General features: G+C 38.1%; 1 protein-coding gene across 1 annotated transcript in view; it reads left to right on the forward strand.

The window, feature by feature from the left end:
• The window catches only part of pde4ba (phosphodiesterase 4B, cAMP-specific a), a 240,747-nt gene that overhangs the window by 15,657 nt on the left and 205,017 nt on the right, over positions 1–20,073 (forward strand). Inside the window, exon 2 of the mRNA XM_057842031.1 lies at positions 16,140–16,234. Coding sequence (XP_057698014.1) covers positions 16,193–16,234 — 42 coding nt within the window. The 5' untranslated portion in view covers positions 16,140–16,192. The remainder of the gene's footprint in view (positions 1–16,139; positions 16,235–20,073) is intronic.

A 20,073-nucleotide genomic window follows, 5' to 3' on the forward strand; every position in this document is an offset into this window, starting at 1 on the left:
GAACAACGGAATGAACATTGAAAAAAAATCTTCAGCTGCTGCTACTTCTTCTGCGGAATTTTTAACTGGTTGCCATCTAAACCTCGAAAAGTACATATTGCACAACATCGTTGCGTTATTTATTAGCAATAGCCATAACAATACCACTGACACCTGCATTTCCTATACTTGTATCCAGGGCCGGCCCAGCCTATACGCAGACTATGCAGCTGCTTAGGGCCCCTGACCACTAGGGGGCCCAGATAGGGGGCAATCTTGCAATTATTTAATTTACAGTGCCTTGCAAAAGTATTCGGCCCCCTTGAACCTTGCAACCTTTCGCCACATTTCAGGCTTCAAACATAAAGATATAATATTTTAATATTTTGTCAAGAATCAACAACAAGTGGGACACAATCGTGAAGTGGAACAAAATTTATTGGATAATTTAAACTTTTTTAACAAATAAAAAACTGAAAAGTGGGGCGTGCAATATTATTCGGCCCCCTTGCGTTAATACTTTGTAGCGCCACCTTTTGCTCCAATTACAGCTGCAAGTCGCTTGGGGTATGTTTCTATCAGTTTTGCACACCGAGAGACTGACATTCTTGCCGATTCTTCCTTGCAAAACAGCTCGAGCTCAGTGAGGTTGGATGGAGAGTGTTTGTGAACAGCAGTCTTCAGCCCTTTCCACAGATTCTCGATTGGATTCAGGTCTGGACTTTGACTTGGCCATTCTAACACCTGGATACATTTATTTTTGAACCATTCCATTGTAGATTTGGCTTTATGTTTTGGATCATTGTCCTGTTGGAAGATAAATCTCCGTCCCAGTCTTAGGTCTTGTGCAGATACCAACAGGTTTTCTTCCAGAATGTTCCTGTATTTGGCTGCATCCATCTTCCCGTCAATTTTAACCATCTTCCCTGTCCCTGCTGAAGAAAAGCAGGCCCAAACCATGATGCTGCCACCACCATGTTTGACAGTGGGGATGGTGTGTTCAGGGTGATGAGCTGTGTTGCTTTTACGCCAAACATATCGTTTTGCATTGTGGCCAAAAAGTTCAATATTGGTTTCATCTGACCAGAGCACCTTTTTCCACATGTTTGGTGTGTCTCCCAGGTGGCTTGTGGCAAACTTTAAACGAGACTTTTTATGGATATCTTTGAGAAATGGCTTTCTTCTTGCCACTCTTCCATAAAGGCCAGATTTGTGCAGTGTACGACTGATTGTTGTCCTATGGACAGACTCTCCCACCTCAGCTGTAGATCTCTGCAGTTCATCCAGAGTGATCATGGGCCTCTTGGCTGCATCTCTGATCAGTTTTCTCCTTGTTTGAGAAGAAAGTTTGGAAGGACGGCCGGGTCTTGGTAGATTTGCAGTGGTCTGATGCTCCTTCCATTTCAATATGATGGCTTGCACAGTGCTCCTTGAGATGTTTAAAGCTTGGGAAATCTTTTTGTATCCAAATCCGGCTTTAAACTTCTCCACAACAGTATCTCGGACCTGCCTGGTGTGTTCCTTGGTTTTCATAATGCTCTCTGCACTTTAAACAGAACCCTGAGACTATCACAGAGCAGGTGCATTTATACGGAGACTTGATTACACACAGGTGGATTCTATTTATCATCATCAGCCATTTAGAACAACATTGGATCATTCAGAGATCCTCACTGAACTTCTGGAGTGAGTTTGCTGCACTGAAAGTAAAGGGGCCGAATAATATTGCACGCCCCACTTTTCAGTTTTTTATCTGTTAAAAAAGTTTAAATTATCCAATAAATGTTGTTCCACTTCCCGATTGTGTCCCACTTGTTGTTGATTCTTGACAAAAAAATTAAATTTCATATCTTTGTTTGAAGTCTGAAATGCGGTGAAAGGTTGCAAGATTCAAGGGGGCCGAATACTTTTGCAAGGCACTGTATATTCTATTTTGTGTACTACAGTTTGCTTTATTTGACTTTTGTGAGTTTTGATAGTTGATTACAAGCTTAAAAAAATTAAAAGTTCTTCCTTCTTTCTTTCCTCTTTTAGAAAAAGGTTTGGCGTTATCTACTGTAAGTACTGACAATCATTTGGGGTGAGAAGTTTGAAGAATGCAGTGCAACAAAATCTGATTAATATACAAAATATGGACATATAGGTTGGATTGCATGTGTGGGTTTCACAGTACACTGTGACCAAATGGTGGGCCAAAAAATATGGGTCCCTTGGCATTATTTTGCTTAGGGCCCCTAAATGGCATGGGCCGGCCCTGCTTGTATCAATTTCGGTGCAACACTAGTTTTGAGTGTACTAGCGTTTATGTGCTTTACGTGCGTGATTGATGTCACATTTGTCAGTGGCTGTGTTTGCAAGAGGTGTCATTTTTTATGCTCAAACATTATTTTCTTGGTTATCATAGTTCTCAGAAATTTGTGATTAGTATATTTAGATTATTTCAGCAAGAATCTTTCACATCAATTTCATTTATGCTATGCTTTCCCTTTAATTTTGTGCATTGATTGATTTGTTTTAAATTATTGTATTGTGTACCCAAGTCTGTGATTCTTAGGTTCTTGAAACAATTTTGCAACTCTTTGAAGCAACATGTATGGAAATAGAGCTGCGGCCTTCTGATCCAATGTGACTGGCATGGATTAAGAAGCAATGGCAGTCTGATGATTGTTTCAAATGTAGGTTGATCACATGCACATAATCCTTTGCTAACTATGCTGGCTGCGTGTGAAAATGGCAGGCACAGGCTTCTCTCGAAAAAAGTGCGTGCATGTTTAAGATGTGATAAACATATTAGGCCCTGCCACATGTCAATGTGTTTGGACAAATGAGGATCAATCAATGAGTGTAAAATGTGTGAAATTATGAAAACTGTCTATGAAGCTGTTCCTATTTGTCTGTCTGCCAATCACATTTTCGCAATACATAGTCGTCTTTATTCTGATCAGTTGTCATTTACAGATAAAATCCACAATCTTTGTGTTTACCCATAAGCAATAAATTCTGTTTTTCAAAATTTTTCCTGCCAACTACAGTGTTGGCTGACCTATCCTTAACATGATCATATTGTTTTGAATATTTTTACATTTACGTCATCCCCGACATTAATCATCCTGCTTGAATCTACCTTTGGTGCCCATATTTAGCTCAACCAATCAGAGGAGTGGACATAGCCACAGTATTTAGTTAAAGAGTCAGGGAGGTCACATTTCAAGACTAATTAGTTAAACCAATCAGAGGACTGAAAAATGCCGACATCACTAAGCAAGGAGCACTTTTTGGTTAAACTCTGAAATCTGATTGAACAACAATGACAAAAATCCAAAACACATTTAACTGGAAGCTGGGCAGACAGGAGAATGACTGTACACTGATGATAAGTTGATAAATGTGGGTTAGTGTTTAGGCCAGCAGAAAAGCCTCTAATGGTCCCAACTGCACAATAACGCAATAATGTTTACAAACGTTTTGTGTATTTTAATGCATCTACAATATGTAATAGCACATCTATCCAAGCAGATGTCAAACTGGTACAACTACTGCATGGATACTGTATACTGTATGTGACATGTACCCCAGAAACCTGACTCTTTGTATACAGGGAATCAAAAACAATATCCCCTTTAAAACAATTCATGTTTCAGGATCCCTAAAATGCGTACGACAGGATAAAAAAAAAGTCTTAGATAGCATTAATATATGAATTAGAATCACATTTTGAGACGATTCGACTGTATACAACAATTTGGCAAAGCACAGATGACGAGAAATTAGTCTTTTAATCCGCTGTTTAGCCACACCTACCATTATAGGGCTCTAGCGTCCCCAACAGGAGGATGACGTCGGCAGGGTCATGGTTTCATCTGATTTAGAATGCAGCCCATTGAGGGGGAATTATTTAGAACGAGGAAAATGCAACGAATAGAGCCGCAAAATCTCATTATTTCAGTCTCTCTACTCCAATATTTTTAAAGGATATTCTTTTTATCGAAGTATTTTTACCCAATTGTTAAAGAAATTGTTATGACATGACAAACAACAGTCTTGTGCTAAATGGAATATGACATAATAAAAATGCATTTATTCAGTTCGACATGGCAAAATTACTCCATAATGGTCCACCTTTACTGTTGCACCGCCTGAACGATATTTTATGACACCGTAGATACTCAGGCTTTTGTCATTTCTCTGCCCCAGCTTCGGAGAATGTAAACAAACCAAGAGGCTTGACAGCTAGCCAATATGCTAACCCGAACCGAGTGACGTCTCAAAGTCTTATTTTCACTTTTGAAGCGATAAATCACACAAAACTAGCCCGGAACATGTCACACGGCGGCGGGGCTGTCGATTGTCTTCGCCGACCGGCACCCCGCCGGGCTGCGAGCAAGTTACAGCTCGTTCCCCTGCTACGGATAGGAGAGCTCGCCGGGAAAGAAGCTGGAGAGTACTGCCGGACAAACCGGCCGACGTCGGAGGAGCACGTAGCTCCCACATGGTCAACAAGAATATGGTGTAATATAATGCTTTACTACACAGCGAAGACGTAAACAGAGCGGCGTGCAGTTATTGTGCAGCTAATATGGCAGGATGTGTCTGAGGAGAACTTTTCTACATGTCTATCCATGATCAAATGTAAGGAAATAGTCCTTTATTTAAAGAAAGTTTGTAGTGTTTACTTTGTAATCGCTGTATTCGTAGCCATTTTTAACACAAAGTTGAGATTTCCGACGGGGTTGAAAATTTGACAGAACACCAGGTACACGAAGAGGGCAATAAGCCGAGTATAGAGGGGGTGTGCAAACAAGCCGCTGGTCGTCGGCCGAATGGTATTCTCAGTGGACAATCAGCCACAAAATGCAAGCCCCCTCAGTATTAAAACATGTGCAGTGATCCCAGTATTTGACATCATACAAAATACAATGTTTACTCACTTTCTGGTAAGTCCAATGGTCCCACAGTAGAAGGGCTTGTTTTGGCTAATATCCGCGGTGAACAGGAACCTTTTGAAACCCAAATAGGCTCACATGCCTTTCCCTGATGCAGCAACAATTTTCTGCAACCGTTCGGCTGGCGTGCTGCGAAAAATAAATGAATTAATCCGCAAAATCAGCTGAATCCATCTGCAGTCCATCTGCATGCTTTCAAGCAATGCTGTATTGTGAGATGCTGATCCAGGCGACGTCACGTTCGCATTCGTCCTAAACCCAAGACTGAAGCCGGGAGTCACTCATTTTCATGGCGAGTGATTCAAAAATTGCATATATAAAACGATCGCTTCCACACACATCCAAGTGGTCCATTTCATTCAGGAGCATTAAACACAGCGTAAAATATGAAATAAACATGCTTTTTGATGTCATACGCACTTTAAGTACATGTGGGTGTTTGTCTTGGATGGATTTACCCATTGGTTAAGCAGCAATCGGATTGAATCAAATCAATTTAAAACAAAACCTGGATAAACATAGTCATCTTTTAGGTATTCCTTTTGGATATATTTTTTTATAGAATGGTTTTCATTCAAATGCTTTTAGCAACACAATTGTCAAAAACATCAAAGTATTTTATATTGCTTTTGGTGAAATGTAACTGATTGTGTTAACTGTATACATACACGATATCCTATTGAATTGAATCAAATCGAAACTGAATTGTGCCAGACATAATATCAGCAAACATTTTATCGTTTTCCAAGGATTCATTATCATATCGTCATGAAATTGGTGATTTACACGACTACTTTTGCCTGATAGTCCACTGTTTTTGCTTTCAGGTGAATAAGAAAAGGATGCTGGGATAATCAGTGGTTTTTCCGTTGTCTCAACAAGGATGTTGTTAGACACACAATATAAAACTCAGTTTCCCAATATGATACATCCTTTCCATGTCCTAATCTGATATCCTTCGATGGAGTCTAAATGTGAATGGGGTAGTGTAATAGAAGGACGGCTGCCGTGTGAGAGAGGCGAAAAGCCTTTCTTTATTGGAAATTCCCTTCGTTGCTGAGAAGAAAAAGAAGTCCCTGGAGAAGTAAAGCTGTACATTCACACTATCAGACAGATAAAATAACAAAGAAAGGTCTTCACAATGTAGGTCAAAGGCAAGTGATACACCATACATTGCACAAAGTGTACATGGACACATGCAAAAGATGACATACTGGAAAGGTGGGGCAACCCTAACCTGCGCTATTCACGTGTTCACTATAATTTTCTGCTACTGTTAAAAGTTGTACACGCATACCTCCTACATCTTTTTTATACTTTGACGATAAATAAAGCACCTGACATGATTTCCCTTTCAACTGTCAGCGTACCCGTCCACAAATAACACCTCATAGGGTGACGTTTGTGGCACAAATCCCTTTATACAAAATAAAAAAAAATCCCCTAAAATCAATGAAAACAGGTTTTCTCATTTTAATCCCTGTAATGAAACGGCAACTCTTCCTGACCTGGTGCTGAATTGAAGTGTTTTACAAAGCAGAATAAAAACAACCCCACATCACACACGCGCTAGTATGTATAAATAGCCATATGTGTTACGAATGTGTCATACATTTTTGTAAGAGGCACTTCACGTTTGAATAATCTCATAATATTTCTTACTATTGGGAAACACACATTTTTGTTTAGCTGTAATTTGTCCAACAAATAATGTACAGTATTCCCCTCAGACATGTTTAATCTCATTCAAGGCTATCTGCAGGTCAGCGATGGCCCTACACTAAACTAAGGAAAATATTGGAGGATGGGGCATCTCCATTTTATTCTGCTCATAGCATTCCTTTACATTTTTGAATTGTTCTTTAGGTCAATTTTTGTCAATACATTTCATTATTTTCTTTTTAGTCGTTGTCATCACACGTTATTTTAACTTTAATTTGAAGGCCAGCAAATGGGATTCGTATTTTTAATACGGTATATGCATATTTGTGAAGACTACTTGTTGTTTACTGAAATTTTGCCCCTACAGCTACAGATCTCTTGAATCAGAACAGTGAAGCAGTAAAGGGCAACAAGCAATTTACATGATAGGTTTATCTGTATCACAACTGACATTTTCATTTATGGATTACGTCATGCTAAGGGAGTACGTGATACACAATGTCACACCCGAGATTCCCTGTTGTCTAAGCTCAATGGAAACCTATCACTCGGGACACCTTGAAAATAATTCAATACATTTAATATGCTGTATGAATCTGTGTTCTATACCCTAAATTATTTTTGTGTATTTCATAGAGATATCTATCAAATGCTGGGTGACGTGGCTCAGTGGTAGTGTAGTCGTTCCCCAACCCAGAGGCTGTGGGTTCGATGAGGATAGGTAGATGAGGAGACAGTGTAAAGCGCTTTGAGGGACTTAAAAGGTGGAAAGGCGCTATACAAGTGTAACACCAAATGCAATGTATTTTAGTGCTGCAACGATTAATAGATTAACTCGAGTATTCAATTAGAAAAAAATATTCGAATTAAATTTTGCTGCTTCGAGTATTCATTTAAGTAAGGTGGCGTTGTAATGGTTTGTTTTTGAAAGTGTTTGCATTTAGTTTTATTGATTTGGGTGGATACACTGCCCTCTATAGTCTGCCTCATTTTACATGGCCAAATCCAGTTTCTCCCTGTTAAGACCAACATAGGCTAGGTTTTTGTTTGAGCTAATGTTTTTTTAATGCATTCGTAATTTAGTTTAAAGGTTAAAGGTAAAATTCTTGTGGGAATATGTGTCCGAACCAGTTGTTAAGAGCATTGTAAAGGGGAAAAAAAAAAAAAAAAAAAGGTAGTATTTCATAGCATTTAAGCTCGCGAATTTTTGCAATGTAAGTTGGCCAATTGTTCTTTTGTTGCACAGCGATCTTTGTTTATTTATTTATTTATTTATTTTAACCGTTTGAGGCTCAGCTCAGGTATTTTAATTTTTTTATGTTTATCCTATTATTCGAACTAACTAGTTCATTGATTAATCGACTACTAAAATGATCGATAGCTGCAGCCCTAATGTATTTATTGTACCTTCATGTCATTGGGTCACTTTAATGAGTAACTATTACTATCATCCATTTTTTTTTTCTTTAAATATCTTTATCTTTAAATATATAATAAATATCTTTAAATATATATTTAATATAAATGAAAAAGCTTGTCTTTTAGTCTATGCTTGGTCTTATTGAATGAACGAGAGCATTCAAATTGTAAGTTTCAAATGAGCAAACTTTTGAGATATGCTTTTTCCCCCCGAAAGGGATTCCTGAAGACAAACAAAGCCACAACAACACAAAACGAAGACCAATACAAGACAATTTTCGCTAACGTAAAGTAATCCTGTTCATGCTAGTGTCACTAGAGCCATAGTAAATAGGGAAAATTATGGCAAAGACAGTTATTCTAGAAACTGGTAGCAGTTATTTCTAAGATAAAAACTGGGTCATTATTTTTATTACTGCAGGCTAAAGGCCTGTTAAGTTGCCACTCAAGTTGTTGTTGTTGATGTTGTTGTAGTTCTTCTACTTGTTTGAGGCTGAAGGCCTGTCAAGTCGCCACTCAAGTAGTTGTTGTTTTTCTTGTTGTTGTGGACACTAACTTGGAAGTTCTCCTTCTCCGTTATTCATGAACCAATCGTCTTGTTAGCCATGCAGCATTGGTTGGCATCTATTGATCCTTTAAAAAAAAATCTACCAGGGATGGTTCAGTAGTTGCGAATTTATATTTGCCTGAGGGTTTCGAGTTAGCCATTAGTAGCCATGTTCAGTCTTTGTCACAGCCTTCAGCCTGTAGTGTGCAATAGACCCTATTCCCATGACGTCACAACCACGCCTCCGCGCCATATTGTCCGTCTACTCGTCGTTTTGACGCATTACCACTACGTAAATTCCTCCTATTATGGCGTGTTTTTCTGGTCGTTAACATTAATAATCAAAATGGTGAAGGTGTGTGTGGCGGTTGGTTGCAATAACAGAGAAGATAGATGGAGAGACTTGAAGTTCTACCGTATTCCGAGAGACCCGGAGAGGAGAGCGAGATGGACTGCTGCAATTCGACGAGAAAACTGGGCTCCAAACGATTACTACGGATTATGTAGTAGTCATTTTATATCTGGTAAGATGCATTTAATATATATTTAGAGGGTTTTGGGCTGACAACCACAATTAAGATCATTGCGAGGCTAATCGCCGACAACATACAGTTTCAAATTCAAGATGCTTATTTCTTCCACCATCATTACATTTTGAATAATATTTAGCTGGTACCAAGTGAAAGAAGCTGGCCTCGTCTACGGATCATCAGTTAAACAGGTGTGTCCAAACCTTTTGCAAAGGGGGCCAGATTTGGTGTATGCAGGGGGCTACCTTGGCTGATTTACATAGAACAATATATTTAAACAAATGTTAGCAAGCCCTTCTGTGTGTGACATTTGCTTTATTATTTTTTAAAATTCATAATTTCAGCAATCTCGCCTTTATGGCGCTCTCTTTCGACACTCGGGCTCTTGCGAAATAATGCTGCTGTGAAATTAAACTAGCTTCAAGTTGCTATAATTTCTCACTGCGTATCTTCCCTGTAATGTTGTCGTACATGTCAGCGTGTCTTGTTATTGTCGCGTCACATCGAACTCTTTGAAAACAGCGACTGTCTCATTGCAAATGAGGCAGACACAGTTGTTGCGTGTTTTAAAGAAGAAATAGTCCAATATCCACCTATCCTTGAAGCGTCGGCCATCGCAGTCAACTTTTTGTTTGATTGTCGCCATTTTAGAAATCACACAGGGTAATGTTGCTTAGAGTGCTGCTCTTAATGTTTTTCAAAGTTTCGTGAGAATAGGCCGAGTTTCTGTGGAAAAGAGTTGTAGATATCAGGGTAGCAGATGTCAGGCAGAGAGGGCGAAGACAGCGGGTCAAAAAATATCGATTTAGGCATCAAATATGGATCTGGCGAATGGATAGACTGAAGCTTTTCCATATAACGCCTTTTATGCAACGCATCCAATGAGTTTACAGCGCCTGAAAGCACTGGGGCTTCCATGAATTGCTCTATAAACTGAACGACTACTTGAAACCATTGAGAATAGGGCTAAACAGAGACGGACAATATGGTGGCCGGATACAGCGACACGTCATCCTGTGACGTCGGTGAGTATGGTCTATAGCACACTCGTTCTAGTTAAATAAAGGAAGAAACTTTATTTAGTCTTGAAGTTTTTTTTCAGAAACCGATTTAGAGCTTGAAAAAAAAATTAAACATTGGTGATTATTTTTTTGTGGAACCTGGTGGAAAAGGAATCAATAACTATTCATAATATGAAAGTTAAATTAATGCATAATGTAAGTGAATACATTTTTTAATAAATTGTAAACAATGTACCTGTCTTTTCTTTCATGTCATGATGCAATGATGACTTGTCAATTAAAGTCAAATAAAATTGCCAGGGCTGCGTAGACACAAATAGCTAGACCCCAAATACAAAAGGCTGAGCGAGTTTTGTGATTAAACAGTAACCGCAAGTAAGCGTGAAAACTACTTAAAGTCACAAATGAGTCAACAAAATCAACGATCCTCAACGATCTGCCAAATGTCCCATTGAGCCAGTCTGTCAAAAGGAAGTGTAGGCTGAGCTTATTATCTTTGCTCCATTAAACAGATTCACAACTAACCAATGATGCATGTGACCTCGACATATGCCAAAGAAACATCTTGCAGTGACTCCTTCGTCACAGGTCTGTCAGATCAAATTGAAAACTGAAAAGTGATGGTAATGTGTAAAAGAGTTTATTTTCACACATTACCTGATTATGAGGAGAAATTAGTGCACCAATGTATTACATTTGTTCTTTATTTTTTCACATTGTAGTAATTGTTTTATTTATTATCCCTTTCATAATTCAATTTCAACAAAATAGGTTTGAGGCCATTAATCACAACCAGAATTAATACACAAGGCACACTTGATTATTTGGAAAACTTTTATATTTGGGGGAAACCTAAAGGATTTTAAGTGCCCCCGAAAAATCCCAAAACTAAGGTACTCAAGAAACCAAATAAATAAAGACACAGAATGGATCAGGATAACTTACAATGTAGTGGAACATAAATGGGACAATATCACATAATTACATATGAATAGATAATTTGAAGTTAGATTGTAGACACTCACAAACATTGACAGCCTCCCACATAACACACACACACACAGGTTGCAATTTTAACAATGATAACTTTGATAATTATTGGTTTTGTTTAAAATCTTGATGATTATAGACAATAGTATTACTGTTGAGAATCATATATTCAGTAATAATTAAAACTATAGGAAAATAACAAAATAAGAATTTATGTCACATAGTCTGGAACACAGTTTAGTGTGCCTATAACCATGAGCAAGATAAGCACAATAGAAAATGGTGGTTAATGTGTGTACAGTATGCAGGATTTTAATGTAAAAGACAGCTTCATGACTCCCTAAAAAACCATTTTGATGAAAAACATTCAAATGTTGAGTGGCTATGTGTTCAGTTTATTTTGGTGTCTTTTGAGAACTACGGTCTGGTTGAAAGTCATGCTCGTCTTTATTTAGTTCTTCATCTCTACCATCCAAAATAACAAAAAAATGAAAGCTCTCAGTAAACACTGTACATTCAATGCAGCCATCTATCACAAAATTCTACACAACTTCATGCATACCTGTCTGCTTGCAAGCTTTATGGAAATGCTGATTTGCTCTGCACCTTCCCACACTGTCAAAGGTACCAAAAGCTGATTTAATGGCCATGGTGTTACTGTGCTGACTGGTCAAAGAACTCCCCTGACTTGAACCCCATAGAAAATCTATGGACAATTGTCAAAAAGAAGCCGGACACCAGAGTCAAGAGTGCAGTGCAGATAATCTGTAGGCAGCTAAAAAAATTACGCATAAGAAATTACGTAATATACGTTTCACAAACTTGACATTTGTGCATAAAACTTTTTTATTGGTCTCGTGCAATATTTAAATTTCCTAGGTTTTAGATTTTTCGTCTGTAGCTCATACAGTAATCGTCAAAATTACAAGAAATAAAAGCTTGGAATATTTTCACTCACTAACTATTGATCACATCATCCTTCTGTGTCTGCAACTTTAACAATTTTTTTTAGGGCTGTCAAACGATTAAAATTTTTAATCAAGTTAATTACAGCTTAAAAATTAATTAATCGTAATTAATCGCAATTAACCGCAATTCAAACCATCTATAAAATATGCCATATTTTTCTGTAAATTATATATATATTCTGTAAAATAATTTGTTGGAATGGAAAGATAAGACACAAGATGGATATATACATTCAACATACGGTACATAAGGACTGTAGTGGGCATTTCACTCTACTGTCATTTAAATCTGTCTATGCTGTCCTCACTCCGAAGCGTCTACTTTTTCCAAAGCTAGACAGCTAGTGAACGACGCCTTAATAATCAGACTTCTTCCTTTTTCATCTGATTTATTAATAAAATGGCCTCAAACCACTGTCCTCTTTGGACCGTAGTGAAACTACAAAAAAAAGTACACAAGCATTGCATTAGCAACAACGTTAGCTTAGCACGCTATACAGGTTCACTAAACATAAACAAAAAGTGTCTCATACAAAAAATATAACATTTCGCTTACTAACATAATATGTGCATTCTTTACAACAACCATACTTACGGACAAATCTTGTCCAAGGATCATATAAGCACAACATTACAACGTAGGCGTCAGCCCGAGACGTCGTGCAGCCATATTGAACTGGCAAGAAAGCAATAAACCATGTCGCAAAGCGACCACAAGAGTTCGCTGTTAGACAGCACAAAAAACCTTGCTGTAAAACTTACCAAAAGGCAGAATACTGTCTGAGCGGGACATGTGCGTTAATTGCGTCAAATATTTTAACGTGATTAATTAAAAAAATTAATTACCGCGCGTTAACGCGATAATTTTGACAGCCCTAATTTTTTTTTTTTTTAACTAATTGAAAACTGACAAAACTGAAGAAGTGTAAGGAATCATTGTGTTTTACCAAGAAAGATGAATACATCAACTGTGTTTGTTATTGACAGTGTAGTAGTACCCTTGCTTGCCTTCCATGCAGGAGGCGCATGTCCAAATCCTACCCAGTAATGGTGTGAATATTGAGTGTGAAAAGGTCTATATGTCCCTATAAATGACTGCTGACCATCTTGGGATGCAGTCCGTCCTTTGCTCGAAGTCAGCTGGGACTGGCTATACCTTGCCGTGACATGGAACAAGTTAAGTGGCACAGAAAACGGAACGATGTACTGTAACTTGTGTTACTTTTTCTGTGTCCTCTTCCAACCTTAGGCTTTTCCCTAACTCAACTTCCCCAATACACTATCAACCCAATTTACTGTATTCAGTATTTTCAGTGTCTTGCCATCCTTCCATATTTCTCTTTACAATTTCTAAAACAGACTAAATTAATTCTTCATACAATGAGGGGTACAAACTGATACAGAAAATAACATGCCTCTTAGTGACTGCCTGCTCTTTAATGAGTAACTTAATAACTGTGGAGTTAATCATGACTTCTGATTTCAAAAGATTTGCATTGGTGAATCAACATTTCTTCAACATTAAGGCTGCTTCAGGTCTCATTAGTTTGATTCATTATGTTGTTGAGAGAAGAGATTATAGGGATAAAATAAGATGACTCATTTGACTGTAATTAGAACAGTCATTGGAAATACAATGGTCATAATGATGTTTGAGTGAGTCCCCACATTCACTTTTTAAGCCATTCACTATAAAATTAAGCAATAGTAATCATTTGTTCTAAAAATATCTAATGTGAAGAACAAACACCTGAGTAGAGGGGGTTTAGTTCAAAATGAATGAATAAAGTGTGCAAGTAATATATACCAATTATACTCTCTTTTAGGTCAGACATCCAAGTTTTTGCCCATCAGGAAGGCAAACTTGATTTTACACAAAACTGAGTGAAATTTACTATTTTTTAAAAATTATTTTTACTTGCATTTTAGCTAAGAATGCCTCTTTTTGTATCATATTTGAAATATAATGTTGATTTATGCACTGATTGTATTATAATTACAATAATTTCACTTGCATCATCATCATTCAAACTCATTCAATATTTTTAAGGCTGCAAATAAATATAATACATAAATTAAATGTTCTTATAATTGATAAGTGGTTAAAAAAATTTTTAATTGATGAATCTGATAAAAAAAAAGTTTTTGAATCACCCCTTTTACTAAAACATAGACCCATTATTTCAAATCAGCATTGACTAAAAGTTCACTAATACTACACTACTCAGCGAGGGATCTCCCGATTGTATATTTTTGCACACGAGTTCGATTCACCTCATTTTGAGAATCTGCCAATACAGAGTCCCGATCGGATACCGATTTTTAAAAAATGTTTTCGTTTATTTTTTTAAAAGTTCCAAACATGTTACAGTACTGTACTTTTTACAGAACTTCCTCTTCCATTTTTTTCCCGGTAGTGTTGCAGAGTGCAAAACGTATACACTTTTGTATTCCATCCATCCATCCATCCATCCATCCATCCATCCATCCATCCATCCATCCATCCATCCATCCATCCATCCATCCATCCATCCATCCATCCATCCATCCATCCATCCATCCATCCATCCATCCATCCATCCATCCATCCATCCATCCATCCATCCATCATTTTATTACTTTTTAGCCCTAAAAAAGAAATATATAAATTAGGCCTGAACGATCTTGGGAAAAAAATGACATTGCCAAGGCTCCATACTTTTTGCATTGGTTGCACTTGTGCGCCTAACATTTTTTTAAAGGTGCACCAGCACAAATTGTAGGCGCAGCCACATTTTTAATTGTAGCACCATTGACGCCATACTTTCAATCACTTTCCATAACATTCATTATTCTTCTGAACCGCTTATCCTCACAAAGGCTCCAGCACCCCCGCGACCAATCACAGCTAACTCCAGGCAGAAGCCGTGGTACACACTGAACAGGTTGCCAGCCATTTGCAGAGCACAAATCGACACACAGCCATTCACGCACACACTCACACCTACGGACAATTTGGTGTGTTCAATCAGCATATCATGCACGGTTTTTGGGATGTGGCAGGAACCTGGAGAAAACCATGTCGGCACGTGAAGAACATGCAAACTCCACACAGGAAGGCTGGAGCCGGGATTGAACCCACGATCCCAGAACTGTGAGGTGGTTGTGCTAACTGTCTCCCCATGTCACCTTCATAATGTGAATTATTTATATACAAAATAATGTAGAAAAATGCTTGTCTTCATTAAATGCTTCATTGAGTCCACTCAAATTCACTCATGCTTTAACGCTCATGCTGTCGAGAACAGCCTCTCTACAATGAAGATTGAGTAAACGTTGATAAACACATTTGTGCCTTCGATCATAGAGCTGCCGAGCCTTTTCTCGCTGGATCAAAGCAACAAACCTGTCAATCGTCGTTAACTTTAAGTACCAAAGACCAGCTGCACCGGTGGCCAAAAAAGCAGGAGGAGGAAAAGTAAAAGGCTTTTCGAGCATACAGCAGAAAACAGAAATATAATTTTTAATTAAAAACCTTATCCTTTTCACCCGATTCCGATCCTCCAAAAAATGGTGCAATCGCCCCGATATCTGATCACGTGATCAGATCGGGACATCTTCCATATGTTGCATAATCCAACAACAGTAATAAATAATTAATGTTTAATTAAAGAGCCAACTTATTGTTATTATTTTACTAATATTTGTATAATATCTGAATGCCCTAAGTGCCCAAGGCGTGGGCAGCAAGAACAGCACACTCAGCAGGGCACGTAGCAGGGACTGTTTTTATTGATTCTTTGTTTCAGCCCTAAGAAAAACAACCCAGTTTTATCATGGACAATTACTGCTTTTGGCTTGGGACTAGTTCAGGGTACACACCGCTTCTTGCAAAAATTCAGCCTGGATGTGCGGCAGCTCACCTGCAACCTTAATGAGCGCAATAGAAAACACTGTGATAAAAAAATGTAACTATTGGTTCTTTGAATCGACGTTAATCAACTAACTACAGTATATTGAAAAAGCAATGTTGACATGCCAGATGTTCAGCATAATTTATTTATACCATCCTTAACTGTGTGTTTGTATTTGCCTTGCAGGTGTGTATGTGAGGCTGCCTCGGTGGATAGTGGAGTAGTCTACTCAAGGAAAGATGAGAAAGAGCCGGAGTGTCCTCACAGTGTCTGCTAACAATGTAAGCCACTGGATCATCAGAATCCAATATCATAAACCCCTAAATAGCATGATTATTTAAATGTGTTTTTAATTTATGCTAAAGTAATTCCATTCAAGGTAAGAGGCACTGTGCAATGAGATAATCGCATCCTTGAAAATAATTATGGTGACTGCTTAAAACGATTTCACCCCTTCATGATCCACAGAGTGTTGTTTCACTCTTGACACCGTTTATCCCTCAAGGAGATACTCATAACTGTAAAATAAGTCACAAGGATAGAATCAGACTTATAACCAGTGTTGTTAATAACAGTGTTAGAATATAATGGCGTTACTAACAGCGTTATTTTCTTCAGTAGTGAGTAATCTAATTAATTACTTTTCTCATCTTGGGAACGCCGTTACCGTTACTGAGGCGGGAAAGGCGTGCGTTACTATGCATTACGATGTTGGTTGACTGACGCAAGAAAAGTCTGAAAAAGACGGACTCATGGAGACGAGAGAGCAGAGCAGGAGTGGGGAGGAAGTAAGGGAGTGTGACGCCGTTGCTAACGCGATGCTACTATGCCAGGTGGCTCCAATAATACCTGACTGTATCCGATAGCCTACAAACTACGCCCACATGATGCTTCGGTAGATATCACATATATACAGAACTAGATGCAAATTACAGACACGGCGGCATTAGCAACATGTATAATAAAGAACTACTAGTAGATGCGTTAGTAAACAGCCGCCATCTTAAAGCAGTAGACTTTTCAGGAAGGCTCTGTTGTAGAGAACCTTCCTAGAGAACCTACAGTGGGGCAAATAAGTATTTAGTCAACCACCAATTGTGCAAGTTCTCCTACTTGATAAGATTAGAGAGGCCTGTAATTGTCAACATGGGTAGACCTCAACCATGATTGACAGAATGTGAAAAAAAAAACAGAAAATCACATAGTTTGATTTGTAAAGAATTATTTCCAAATTAGAGTTGAAAAAACGTATTTGGTCACGTACAAACAAGCAAGATTTCTGGCTGTCAAATAGGTCTAACTTCTTCTAACGAGGGTCCACTCTTTACCTGTATTAATGGCACCTGTTTTAACTCATTATCAGTATAAAAGACAACTGTCCACAACCTCTGTCAGTCACACTCCAAATTCCACTATGGCCAAGACCAAAGAGCTGTCGAAGGACACCAGAGACAAAATTGTAGACCTGCACCAGGCTGGGAAGACTGAATATGCAATAGGTAAAACGCTTGGCGTAAAGAAATCAACTGTGGGAGCAATTATTAGAAAATGGAAGACATACAAGACCACTGATAATCTCCCTCGATCTGGGGCTCCATGCAAGATCTCACCCCGTGGCGTCAAAATGATAACAAGAACGGTGAGCAAAAATCCCAAAACCACACGGAGGGACCTAATGAATGACCTACAGAGAGCTGGGACCAGAGTAACAAAGGCTACTATCAGTAATACGATACGCTGCCAGGGACGCAAATCCTGCACTGCCAGACGTGTCCCCCTGCTGAAGAAAATACACGTCCGGGCCCCTCTGCGGTTCGCTAGAGAGCATTTGGATGATCCAGAAGAGGACTGGGAGAATGTGTTATGGTCCGATGAAACCAAAATAGAACTTTTTGGTAGAAACACAAGTTCTCGTGTTTGGAGTAGAAAGAAGAACACCATACCCACTGTGAAGCATTGGGATGGAAACATCATGCTTTGGGGCTTTTTTCTGCAAAGGGACCAGGACGACTGATCTGTGTCAAGGAAAGAATGAATGGGGCCATGTATCGAGATATTTTGAGTGAAAATGTCCTTCCATCAGCAAGGGCATTGAAGATGAGACGTGGCTGGGTCTTTCAGCATGACAATGATCCCAAAAACACAGCCAGGGCTACAAAGGAGTGGCTTCCTAAGAAGCATTTCAAGGTCCTGGAGTGGCCTAGCCAGTCTCCAGATCTCAACCCCATGGAAAATCTGTGGAGGGAGTTGAAACTCCGTGTTGCCCAACGACAGCCCCAAAACATCACTGCTCTAGAGGAGATCTGCATGGAGGAATGGGTCAAAATACCAGCAACAGTGTGTGAAAAGCTTGTGAAGAGTTACAGAAAACGTTTGGCCTCCGTTATTGCCAACAATGGGTACATAACAAAGTATTGAGATGAACTTTTGGTATTGACCACATACATTTTTTCCAGCATGATTTGCAAATAAATTATTTAAAAATCAAACAATGTGATTTTCTGGTTTCTTTTTCCACATTCTGCCTTTCATAGTTGAGGTTTACCCATGTTGACAATTACAGGACTCTCTAATATTTTAAAGTTGGAGAACTTGCACAATTAGTGGTTGACTAAATACTTATTTGCCCCACTGTAAGTCACTTTTTGTCTAAAATGCTCCTAAATTGGCAAAACTTAACTTAAATCTATCTTTAAATGATGAAACAGTTTTAAAACTTACACATGTCGAAAATAGAAAGAAGGGAACTAATGCAATAACGGGAGCAATTTTAACAACTTTAACGCTTGAGTCACAACATTAAATCACTTCCACACATACCAAAGGTTACTATCTAGTTATCGCAATATCCGTAATACCCGTGTGTCTAGCTAAGTTTAGGGTAAAGAATCAGGCTAGAGCCAATTGTCCCAAAAACCCTTTAAACTTCACATTGTGTGACCATTTTTCTTTTTATTTTGAGAAAAAAAAAAAAGTGAAAATTATCATCAGTTACTTTGCCAAGTAACAAATTACTCTTACATTCAGGTAACTGAGTTACTAACGCAATTACTTTTTGGGAGAAGTAATTTGTAACTGTAATTAATTACTTTTTTAAAGTAAGATTAATAACACTGTATAACCGGTCATTATTAATTTGTCATAATAAGTACACACCTCTCCACTAATGATCAGGGGACATGAGTGAAGCACGCGTGATTTTACAGCACGTTGTAAAGGACAACAGTTCATCAATAAGGTGAAAGAACAAAATAATGAGACTACTGACGTCTGCTGCTGTCTGACAGATGTGAAGGTGGGAGGTGACTAGATAAGAACGGTGGGAGTGTGGAAAAAACAACACAAAGGAGGTTAGCTTTCTTTTGAAAAGAAAACAGCCAACATGGAAGACAGACCAATTCATAATAACAAATAGATTTCTGAACAATCTCTGCCTCCCAAAAACTATCAAATGATGCCTAATTAAGTTTAAATGACCATGGGTTCCAGGCTAATTTTACTAGGAACATTGTGGCTCTGAACTCAAATTTGAAGCTGCACAAGAAGAACATGTAGCGGTGCAAACTGTAAATCTACTTGAAAAGTAAATATTCACTTTTCATTCATCGAATCACTTTTATCAGTGACAGTACAGAGTAGGGTTGGGAATCTCTGGCATGAAGCCGATTCGATATGTATCTAGATACACAGGTTACGATTCGATTAAAAAATGATACATTTTTAAGGTCGAGCGATTCGATATGGTCCGATACAGTTTAAGAACGATACGTTTCGATACAGAGTGAAAACGATACGATAGTAAACATTTGTTGTGTGTGTTCCTACAGTATTTTAAACATATAAAAAAACGATTAAAGATTAAATTAAACAACAAAATTTCATAACAATGTTATATTTTTTAATGAAAAAAAAAAAAATCTTACTATATGACCGTCATTTTGTTGGATGGGATTGATAATAAAATATAACTCCAGTGACATACAACAATAAAGTGCAGCAATTTAATTACTGTAATTCCTGGTATTTTGAACACAATAGGCAAGTAAATTAAGTGCAAACTTTCAACATAAATATCTTACAAGCAAAAAATATGAATTATATGCAGCAGCTCCAGAAAAAA

This window comes from Corythoichthys intestinalis, chromosome 7, assembly GCF_030265065.1.
Source record: "Corythoichthys intestinalis isolate RoL2023-P3 chromosome 7, ASM3026506v1, whole genome shotgun sequence".
NCBI classification, from domain to species: Eukaryota; Metazoa; Chordata; class Actinopteri; order Syngnathiformes; family Syngnathidae; genus Corythoichthys; species Corythoichthys intestinalis.